This window comes from Acanthisitta chloris, unplaced genomic scaffold (assembly GCF_000695815.1).
Source record: "Acanthisitta chloris isolate BGI_N310 unplaced genomic scaffold, ASM69581v1 scaffold7169, whole genome shotgun sequence".
Taxonomy (NCBI): domain Eukaryota; kingdom Metazoa; phylum Chordata; class Aves; order Passeriformes; family Acanthisittidae; genus Acanthisitta; species Acanthisitta chloris.
The window spans coordinates 20,907-32,403 of record NW_008690797.1 but is presented as its reverse complement, the minus strand read 5'-3'; the positions used below and the strand labels follow the sequence as shown (position 1 = coordinate 32,403).

The following is an 11,497-nucleotide window of genomic DNA, read 5'->3' as shown; positions in this document are numbered from 1 at the left end:
AACCACCCTTTGCCTTTGCACTTACTGCCCTAACCAACATGTTCTTCCCAATTAATACGTTTCTTTACCTAAATCACTTCCTGTGTCTGTTGTGTTTCTACCCCAGTTTCCATGCTCCATCCCTGGAAGCACTCCAGGTCTGGTTGGATGGAGGCTCTGAGCAACCTGGTCCAGTTGAAGATGTCCCTTGCTCACTGCAGAGGGGTTGGAGCCAGGTGGCCTTTAAAAGATCCCTTCCAACCCAAACCATTCTGTGATTTCAGCCTTTCTTCTGCAAACCTGTCTGTGCAGAGAAGCTTAAACCTATCTTTTGAGTTTTCCAGGGGGATAGCTGGAAGGAGGTGGGAAAGTTTCAGTGGGTTTTCCTCTTTCCTCTGCAAGTTTGCAGAATCAGGCAGAGTAGTGGGATGCTTCTAATCCTGAAGTGACTACAGCAGATCCTGCACTGTTATACCTCAGGAGCAGAGCAGAAGCTTTAAGAAAATTATTAATGGTCTCCTAGATTTCTAATCAGAGACTCAGTGAAATCTCAAAGCTGCTTCAGTTGATTTGTGGGTTGGTTTGTTTCATTTTTTTAATGGACTTTCCTCTTGGTCTTCAAAATCTTCCTCATCTCTCAGAATAATTTGACACTAAGGCAAACCTGGTGTCTTTTGAAGTGTGATAACAACCAAAAGGCAGGTAAAACTGGCTTCCTGCAGCTCCCATCTGTGGAAGGTTCCCTTGCTAGGTCACACCTACCCCCAAACCTCTAGGTAGGTGAACCAGTGAGTCGTGAGGAGGGCCAGGCTGGATAGATCTCAGGAGCCAGAGAATGCATTGTGCACCCAGATCTAAATTGCCCTGGACTGATTTGGAGCCAGGGGACACAAAGAGGGCTTTAATACTGCAGTGAGTGGAGCTTCACCCAGTGGGGAATCTAATCTTGGATCTTGTCTCAGCTTTGAATGGCTTTTTCCATATTTTTGATGTAGATGACATTGTTCAGCTTTGCTGGTGATTTTACTCCACAGACTGCAGGAGCTAAATTCACAAAGATGAAGAGCTGTGCTGCTTTTAAGATCAAGACTTGGCTTTTGATGTTTGGTCAGCAGGGAGAGAATGTCTGTCATTGGAGATCTTGATCCAAACGGGCCTGCATTGAGAGACAAACTTGGGTGGATGGTTTTAGTGTGGTGCTTAAGGCCAAGTCACAAAACCATGTGAGGATGGTACATTTTCTAGTTTTCAGGGATGCTGAGGAGAACCTTTGGGTTGCAACACCAGCAGGGCTGGACTGAGGGTGTTCAGAGCTGTCAAGCTCTTGGTTTACTGTCCTGGGATAACAGGTCTGGGGTTGGACTGACTTTGTGATCCAGTTCTCCAGCAGATCCCTGTCTGGATGCTTTCCCAGCACACGTCCTGGAGCAGATGCTTTCTTTCTGAACTGGGACCTTGCTGGCCCAGGCTCAGCATCACTGCAAGGGGGTCACAGCTTTTCCTGACTGCAGTTTACCTCTTCCAGGACATGTGGCATTGCCCAACATGTGTCTTGCACAGGCCTGGAAAAGTTTAGCTTACAAATCCACAGCCTTGTGCTGCTGTTTCTTGCAACCTCCTTTGGCCTTAGTTCAGGATCCTTTAGGTTGTCACGGCTCATTCTGCTGCTGGTGCTTGGCTTTGAAACAAAGGGGCTCTCTCTGCCCTCTCTCCTCAGTCATTGCCCTTCCAGGTCTCTGTGACAGCAGTTCCTTTGGGTTCATTCATCTCTGCAGGGTGGAAGTTGGCTGAACAGACAGGCACGTTAGGAGCTAACAGTAATACCAAGAGATTAGGGAGTGCTTTCCAGCCAGAAGGTCTGAGCCTTTTCCAGAGGAAGTTGATATTATCTTTGTAATATATTGTGAAACTGAGGCTAATGCCCTCTCTGCAGCACTTGGGCTGGAGCACAGGTCCCTGACACCCACCCCAAAATGCTACCCTGGCTGTTCTTTTCCTCTCGTTTGCATACCTGACCACACATCTGATGGTCTCAGTGCTGCCTTCCCTTACTGCTTTGGGAGGAAAAGAGGGAATTGTGCCCTTCTCTCCATGGTCTCAGTCAGATGTGTGCTGTCACATGGCTTTTCTGGCTCTGCCTGCTTCTCCCAGTCGTTGCTCCAGAGGCGGAAAAACATGCTGGAAGAGTTATTGCTTTTCTCCTTTTTATTTGATGTTCTTTGCCTGTCTCTGCAGAGCCATTTAGATAAGGGGATTTATCAAGCTTGAACTAATTAACCCTGGATGCAGGAAGTCAGAATGGAGTGTTCCAGCTGTGAAATCCTCAGACTTACCCTGAAGCATAGATGGGTCTGAAGGAATTTCACATCTCTTTTCCCTTGTTGGCAGATCACTGTGGGGAACTTTGGCTGTTGCCTTCTCTCACTAACGTGCCATGAGGGTGCTGAGTTGGCTGCTCAGTACCCAAACTGAGTGTGACAGGATTGCATGTGGCATTGGGTGTCTCTGCTGCCACTTCAAGGCTCCTGTTCTTGGAGGTTTTTTCCTCTACTGAGAGAGGGTTGGGTTTGTAACAAAGCCAGTAATTTTGCCTGTAGGAAGATGCTTTAGAATTTGTTGCCAATTGCTTTCTCAGTGCACAACTGGCAGCCAAAGGGTGACTTCACAAAAAAAAAAGGAGGGAAGCAGCTACCTAAAATGTTGAGAAGCAAAAAAGGAGGGGAAAGGTTGTTTAGCTGCCTGCATGAGGCCTTCAGAGCCTTCCCTTGTTTATGTTGCCATGGGCCCAGTGGGTCTTCCGAGAATGGCAATCTAAGAGTTTAAAAGTCTTGGTTGGGTTTTCTGATGTTCCCTGGCTGTGCTTGGTGGTGTCAGGCTGTCTGGGGAGTGCAGCAAGACTCTGATCCCAAATGTGTCCTGCCAGGGTTAGAGAGTGATCCAGGAAGAGCTGCTGAACTCTGCACCAGATGAGACCTCTGTGACACACATCTGGAATCAGTGAAAAACACAAGGGTCTCCAGCAGAGCCCAAGCCAGAGAAGAGAAATAACCTTGTGGCCTACCTCAGAGCACTGATCCCTTGTCAGCAGGCGCAGAGCTGAGTCCTGGTTCACATGGGAATCCTTTGCAATCCTCCTATCTCCACGGCCATGAAGCTCATTCCCTCCTGCAGGAGGGATGAAAGGGTGGGAGGGAGGGATGTCATTCAGACAGATGAAGATCTGTCACACTTTCATCCTTGTGAGGAACTGCAGCTCCAGATTTAGTGTCTCCTTTGGGCACCAACCCATTTGCAGTGTGTCTGACTGTGTGAAGGTCAGCAGTGTGGGTGAGGAGCCCCCTGATAGTTCAGCACAGACCTTCCCCTTGAAGGGGCTGATAAGGGCCCAGGATTGCAAGTCAAGAGGTGGTGAACAAGGAAGACATTCCTTGCAGCTCAGAAAGGTGCACAGTTCCTGTGTGCTGGGGCAACAACACCTCTTTCTTTAAGGAGCATTTTGTGTTAATGCTGTGAAGTTTGCAGACACATTTCATGGTGCTTTTTTTTTTTTGTTGTTGGAATTCTCTGCTTAGGTTATTTTTTCATCTCTTCCCCTGTGCAGCAGAACTGTTTGCTTCTTTGTGACCCAGACTGGGGAAATAGAAATAGTCTGGGTTAAGGAAAAAAAAAAAAAAGAAAATATGAGGTTTGGATAGGACTGCTTGAAGGTGGATTGGTTCCCTGGGCCATGTGTGGTGGGAGATGAGGGAGGGACGTGGGGTGAGCCATGCCTTGAGCTGCTGTTGCTGTCAGGAGCTCTTGGCCAGGTGTGGACCAACACTGGAGAGACACATTCAGTGCCTTCATTTCACCTCTTCTTGACTGCAAGTAAAGCTTGACCCCAGTGTAATTCAGCCCCTGTTCATTTGGATTTTTGCTGTCTTTTCCAGATTGCCAGACAGGAAGGAAGAGTCATTTTAACCTCTGGACTCCCATATCAGACTGTAAGTGTTCTGAGCTGCTGCATGTTTCTGGCATTGTCTCACTGCCTGGGCTGGGCTGTGCAGGGGGGAGAGGAGGAAAACTCAGATGTGAAGGCAACAGCTGGCTTGGCTTTTTCATGTTTTCTGCACTAACAACTACATTAAGGCTCTTGAGAGTTTGCTGTTCTCAACCACCAAAGCTTGGGGTGAAGTGTTGTTTTATACTTACTCTCAGTCCCACATCAGTGGGGAGAGGGATTGCTCTCCTTGGAGGTGGAAATCAAGCCAAGCAATGCAGAGCAAAGTGTTTCTGTTTGGCCTCACTGGCAGGTGAAAGGCAGCTCCATCCTTGTGCTTATCCCAGAGATTCTTGTTTACTGACTGACAGTTTCAACACTTCAAAATGTTTCTTCAGGCTTGGAAGGGAGAGATTGGAAGTCCCCAGGCATGGGTCCTTGTGGAAGCTGCAGGGGTTCTGTGTTCCTACAGATACACAAAACCTCAAAGCAAAACCCAGCCTGACCCTCAGTGGTTGAGAGCCCTTCACAGACACCTCCAAATGCAGTTGTTGGTTCTGCTGACCCTGCCAACTCAGGGGTTGCAGTGTTGTGATGGCCTATTGCAGGTCCTTTTCAATTTGTTACTAAAAATTCATTTGGAAGAGTGAAACAGTTCTGAATGAGTTCTGTTCCCATGAGCCACAGTGCAGGACTTCTTTGTCACACACTCAGTATACAGTTCTCAACTACTCCAGCAGCCACTTGGAGTATTTGCAGGATATAGGTTGCTAATTTCCTACCTTATAGCTGAGCATGGAGGAAAACTGCCCCCATGATGAGACAGTGTGAGGCAAGTGCAGCTGTGCCACACTGCAGGTTCTGTATCCAGACTCTGGTTCCTTGAGCCTACAGCTGATGTAATAGGTAATTCAGCATCTGGCACAATCTTATTTAGCAAAGCTTTAACTTAAAAGTAATGTGTAGGAATTGCAAAAGGAAAAGAACTGTTTCCCAGTGTACATTAGTACACTGGGAAATGTCTGGTGCCATTTGTTCCTTTGGATGCTCTCCATGGGGACAGGATAGCTGTGCCAGGCTCCTTCACTGGTATATAGCTGATCCCACCTCTCTGTGAGTACTCAGTATGGTCATAGGGATGTGTCTGGAACTTCCCAGTACTTGTTCCCAGTTGCAAACTTGGCTGCTAAAAATGTGGAACAAACATCAAGTATTGTCCACATCAACCCCTTCAAATTCCTTGCTCATCAGGGAACTCCAGGTGAAATGTTAGTGTGAAACAGAGGGGCTGAAGTGGTCATTGGACACCATTTCCATCATGGTGCTTTGGCACACTGTGGGATCTGGCCAGGTGTCATCTGAAAGCTGGGATTGAATCCAGTTTCCCATTGCTACCCCTGTCAGCACCACCACACCACAGCTGATGAGATTTGTGCATATTCTGTGGAATAGAATCATGGAATTGTTAATGTTGGAAAAGACCTTGAAGACCATCAAGTCCAACCATCAACCACCACCACCATGTTCACCACTAAACCATGTCCCAAGTGCCACATCCATGGGTTTTTTGAACACCCCCAGGGATGGCGACTCCACCACTGCCCTGGGTGCCTTTCTAATGCCTGACTACCCTTTCCATGAAGAAATTTTCCCTAATATCCAACCTAAACCTACCCTGAGGCAACCTGAGGCCATTTCCTCTTGTCCCATCTCACTTGTTACCTGGGAGAAGAGACCAACCCCACCTGGCTACACCCTCCTTTCAGGGAGCTGTAGAGAGGGAGAAGGTCCTCCCTGAGCCTCTTCTCCAGGCTAAATCCTGTTTCACATCTATAAAATACTGCAGTGCTTCAGGAGTCAGAGCTATTGCAGCAGTGACTGCCTAATTACCAGTTGTGCTGCTTAGATCAAAATTCAGCCTGTAAACAGACACTAACTCCAAACACTTTATAATCCAAACCAAACCAAGTGTATCAGGAGAAGCCCCATGGAGTTGCCTCACTTGGTGTCTTTTTTGGTTTGAAGCTGCAGTCCCAGGTGGGAGAAGGAAGGTGTTTCTCTGTGAACTGCTCAGAAAAGGCGAAGGAACAGGCCCTGCAGGTCCTGAAGCACTTCAATGTCCAGGTGGCCCTGACGGATATCTTCAGCCGCTGCCAGGTAGGACGAGGCAGATTGAAGCCTCAGGTGCTGCTCCCTGCACAGCACCCACTGCTCTGCTGTTTTGGGGCTTGCACTCAGTGTCCTCTTCTTGGTTCTTAAGGGTTCTACTTGGACTTCAGCAGCTTCTTACAAAGCCTGAGGAGCTCTGAGGGCACTCGCAGCCACCAAAGTGCTGGTGGCACAAGAGAGGAGCAGGGGCTGCAGCTGTGGCTTTGCTAGAAACTCACCCTTTTCTCTGATTTTTGGTCGTTGGCATGTGTTTTGGCATCAACTATGCTAGTTCTAGTCTCTTTGTTACTGTGTTCTCTGTCTAGGACACATGCTGTTTTAATTATAAACCGTGTTTAATTATGGCTCTGTGATTCTGATAACACTTAATTACTTTAATAGGAGGATTTTTTCATAGGACTGTTTTTTTTCTCATAAGCTATTAGGTTAATTCATGTCCATGCTAGTTGATGACTCCAGATTGTGTTTGGCACTGGATATCTGTGGATTCTTGTTAAGAATAAATTTTAATTGTGTTAGCTCAAATCACCATCTCTTCCAATTTCACTCTTGTATTTGTTACAGCAACAGGCTGAAACCTATCCCTGCAAAAACTGTAACATAAACCAACAGGCAGTTCAACATCTCTCAGCTTATCAGTGCTTAAAGAGAGAAAAAGAAGAAACTGCAAGTTGGCTAGAAAAGGAGCTTTCTCTTAGGGATAAACAAGGCAGAGTCTGGCTCGGTGCCTTGTGGTCAAGCTCCAAGGTCTCCTGGCCTGGTGGAACTGCATCAGTGGTGTGGGAGCAGCACTGACTCCTGAGCAGACACACCAGAGAGTGTGTCCTAGTCCTCTGCCTATATCTGCTGTCAATTGTTGAAACTGGATCTGTAACTTACAGAGAAAATGAGAGTTGTCCAGCTGGGCAGGTTGTCTGTGAGAGGAACTGACAGAACACACTGAGGATCAGATCCACAGAACATGGGTTGGTCTTACTGCAGGATAAATGCACATATTCAGATGTAGGATCCTGCATTCAGCCCTGTGGTTTTATTGCCCCAGAACAGATTGCAGTTGTTGTATATAGATATGTTTATAGTGGCACATTGGCTTCTCGGCAATTCTAAACAAACCTTTGAAAACCTCATGGATTCTCTGATTCCCTGTCAGCCATAAAAGAGCAGTGTTCCTCCTGGTGGTGTGGAAATGCCAGGAGAAGAGGCACACAGACACAGAGCCATGCTGCAGGGAACTCTGCACTCTGTAATGAGCTCACTAAGGCTGTGCAGCAGCCGAAGGAAAGCTGAGCCCTCGCCCAGGATCTGGGGTCTGGAACTGGTTAACTCGATGGCTTTAGTACATGCTGGCTTAGTTTACAATATAAATAGGGGTAATCAATCTGGCTAGGAATATATACTAAGTGTTCTCTTACTTCCAGGAGAAATGCCTTCCCTGTAAGCTGTGGTGGTGGAGCAGCTGCATGTTTTATACCCCTCGGCATGGGAAGATGCTGATTTGTCAAACCATTCCATGTTCTGAATCATGTATTTACCTACATTTAAGGCTTTGGTGTTTGGGAGCTGGTTTTGTTCAGCTGTCCTCTGCAGACAGCACAAGTTTGGCTGATACGTTGCTGATGCTCTGGAGGAGAATCCAGGGTCTTTCAGCTGCTAATGCCAAGAGACTGAGATCCTCCATGGTCTATGTGTGAGAGGAGCAGTGAGCATACATGGAGCAGGATCAGCATTTCCTAGTTCCAGAGTATGTTATGGGTTTGGAATGGACCCTAGAGATCACCCAGTGCCAACCCCTGCCCTGGGCAGGGACACCTCCCACCAGAGCAGGTTGCTCAAGGCTTTAGCCAACCTGGCTGTGAACACTGCCAGGGTTGGGGCAGCCACAGCCTCCCTGGGCAACCTGGGACAGTGTCTCACCACCCTCACAGGAAACACTTCTTCCTGGTATCTCATGTAAATTTCCCTCTTTCAACTTCTCCCCATTGCTCCTTGTCCTGTCCCTGCAGCTCCTAACCAAGAGTCCCTCTGCAGCTTCCCTGGAGCCCCTTCAGCTCCTGGCAGGTTGCTCTGAGGTCTCCACACAACTTTCTCTTCTCCAGATTATCCTCCAGCCCTGCAGAATATTCACTGCCCATGTCAAAGCTGGCAGATTTCTGCTTTGAAGAGGCTGCTCTGGGGCCTCTGTGGCCAACAGAGACCTCAGCAGTTCCTTTGTACATCCTTTCTAAAACATCCTCATTCTCTGCAAACGTAATTGGGCTTAATTAGGATGGAGACTGTATCCTGAAAGTGCTGAGCTGTGCCTGCCAGGCTGCTCTGTGACCGGGTGACAGACCTCGGGGCTCCCCACCTACTATGGGCTCTGCCCTTTCCTTGCAGAGTGTGCATCACTAAGAGGTGATGGAGGGGTGACAAAGGGGTGGCAGAGGAATGGCAGAGAGGTGGCAGAGGTGTGACAGAGGGTTTTGGTTGTCCCTGCAGCGAGGGAGTGCGGGGAGAGTGGGAGCAGGGCTCCAGAAACACCCAAGTGCTGCTGTGTCCATGCTAGGCAGGAGGAGGAGGAGGAAGATGGGGACAGGAGGAAGAGGATGGGGAATACTGATCCATAACCTGGGCCACTCTCATCCCTCATCTCCCTAGGGCTGGGCTGCTGGTGTCTGAGCTCCAGCCACACTGCCAGCTCAGGGATGGGTTATCAGCCATCGCAGATAAGCGTTTGCTGTGTGTCACAGGAAGCAATGTGGCATCCTGCCTGCCTCCCTCTGTCTCGTGGAGCAAAGGCTTGTTTTGTCTCTTGGGCTTCTGTTCTGTAAATGACTGAGAGTGAATATGTCAGCAAATATTGTTGCTGTAACAATTAATGTGTGTAGTGCAGAGCACGTGTTAAAAATAGGTCCTAATTCAATGTTGTACCCAAGATTGCTGGAAAGTATGTTTCCTCTGTCAGCTTCCTCAGCAGAGCTGGACAGGCTTTCTTTTGCAGATGTAAAGAATGGTCTTACTTTGTAACCCTGCCAAAATACTGCTGGTTTTTCTGTTAAAACAAATGGCCAATGCTGGTTACCTCTGTCTAACTCAGAGCAGCAAGTGCACAGGGAATGTCATCCAGGGGCTTCTCAGAGTTTCTGCTCCCACTTGTGCTGGGCTTCAGGTTGGTCACTCTGGTTAAAGGCTCCAGGAGTGGGGACTGCTGCCAAAGGCATCAGTGGTGGTGCAGGAATGACCTCATTCCATGTGTCTCTCAAGTGCTGCATCATAAGGACTCAGTGATGGTCATGGAGAAGCCACCCCAGCCCAGTAGCTGTAGCCAGGTCTGGTGCTGCCTTTGGTGAGGAATGTTTTTGGAGGGCTGACCGAAAATAAGATTAATTCTGGGTTTTTGATGACATGTAAAAAAACCCTGAGAAGTTCTAAATTTCATAACCTTAAAATATTTGAAACCCATTCCCTCTATTTGAAATGCAAATGTCCTGTGCTGCCACCTCTGCACACATTTGACTATCTGCTGTGCAAAGATCTTGTATTTTTCTTCTTTTCACAAATCCAAAAGTCCCTCCTTCAGGCAGGGGCAATGTGAAGTGATGCTGGGGGTGCTCTGGCAGGATAATTCAGCACACTGAGCCCTTACAGTAGTCAGGAAGATCTTTGTGGAGTTGTCAGGGGCTGTTGGGGACAGTCTTAGTGTCAGCTCACAGCCTGGCTCACATGGGAGGTCAGTGATCCTCTGCTCTCCACGGCTTGGAGGAAGTTCTAACACAACTTGTGTCTAAGAAAGAAAAAAATACCCAAACCTGCTAAAGGTGGTGCTACTGGATGGCTACAGTCATGGGCACAGACATCTGACAGTTGGGTCATTTCATAGGGGATGAAATTTGGCTCCTCTCCCGGGTCTGTCCATTCATGGAGGTGATTGTCTCCCACCTCTCGTGGTGCTGCAGACAGGGTGTCCCTGCTTGGGGACATCCTTCCGTGACGCTTGGCTGGCAGGACAGCAGGAGGATATGAACTCCACTCCAGTCTCGTAAAGAAACTCTTGAACACAGAGATGTTTTGGCTGACTGGTGTGGCTTTTGCCACCTTGATTTTCCGTGCTGTCCAATTGAGGATGCACCCCAGGCCGGTGTGGACTTCACGGTGTGCCAGTGTCTCATCGCTGGCTGCTCTCTCAGTGAGCACAAGCTCCTGGGATGTTCTGTTTCCCCTGGCTGAGGTGTCTGGCCCTGAGCTCTTGTCAGTGCAAACCACTGGTGTGAAGCTGATAACCGAGGCGCAGGGCTGGCAGCCTCGGGGTGGGCAGTGCCACTGTGCAGGACTGAACAGGGAAATCACGGTTTGAACGGTGATAAACCGAGGAGATAACGCGCTGCGAGTCGTCAGCTTTCAGTCTTCGTATCACAAGGGTTTGGCACGATGGCTGGAAGGGAAAACAGCAGGTTCAGTGTTGTGTGGTCTCACCGAGAAATTCCTCCTGTTCTGGAAGAACCTTGTGGTTAAAGGTTTCCAACTCTGCTGGAAAATCCTCACTGGTGTGAGGCTCTGCAGCCAGATGCAGAGCCGGTGGGGCCTGTTTGTTGGGTTTTACTCAGGAGTGTAGCTGCTGCTCAGCTCAGTTCTGAGTCCGAAGCTTTGCTCGGGTAGGAGGGAGGGAGTGGGATGGGGGACACGGGTCCTGCCGTGCCACCCCCACCTCCCCTGGGCCTCTCTTTCCTTTCCCACCCTCTGTTTGACTTGACCCTTTAGCCTTTCAGCTGGCTGGGGCAGGGACCCTGCTTGAACAATACCTAACTCAACGGGAGGCTGATCCCAGGTGAGGTTTCAAGGCTTTCCTGCAAGGCAAAATGATTGCAATTATATGCCCTGCAAAAATAAATGTGTGGGGGAAAAAAAATCCCCAGCTCCAGCTGCAGTCGGTGCATCGGAACAGCCCTGCACTGATGGTGGGATTAGCTGCAGAGTCAAATAGGTTGTCTCTTGCACTTTGCTGAATGCTCTGATCCTAAATAAGCAAATTACATCACCTATTCTGATGTCCTGTTTAACTTATGACCTCAGCCCGAGCGCTGCAGGATGTGAGAGACAGCTGCTCCATTTCATTGTCTGGAGATCTGATAGATTTTTCTACCGTTTTTGCCCCCCCTTCCCTGCTCTTTCAGTTTCCAAGCCACTCACCCCAGCCTTCAGAAAGGTGTTAGCATGGGATTAGGAGTGGGCGGGGAGGAGGGGGAGGAAGAGAGGAAACCACCTTTTTTTTGTGTTGAAATGAGGTGCAAAAGCATTCTAACAGTTGCAGCAAATGTTTCTGGTTTTTTGTGGTTAAGGTAACGAATTTCATTGCTGCAAAGCTCATCATGTGCGAGCTGATTTACGCAGAGG

At 48.6% G+C, this 11,497-nt stretch overlaps 1 protein-coding gene across 1 annotated transcript in view; it reads left to right on the top strand.

Annotated features, from left to right (window-relative positions):
- The window catches only part of LOC103809147 (exonuclease mut-7 homolog), a gene marked incomplete at its 3' end in the record, with an annotated part of 44,591 nt that extends 38,476 nt beyond the window's left edge, over positions 1 to 6,115 (top strand). The window contains exons 11-12 of the mRNA XM_009081961.1: positions 3,909 to 3,962; positions 5,984 to 6,115. Of these exons, the coding sequence (XP_009080209.1) occupies positions 3,909 to 3,962; positions 5,984 to 6,115 (186 nt within the window). The remainder of the gene's footprint in view (positions 1 to 3,908; positions 3,963 to 5,983) is intronic.
- Positions 6,116 to 11,497: the final 5,382 nt, after the last annotated feature.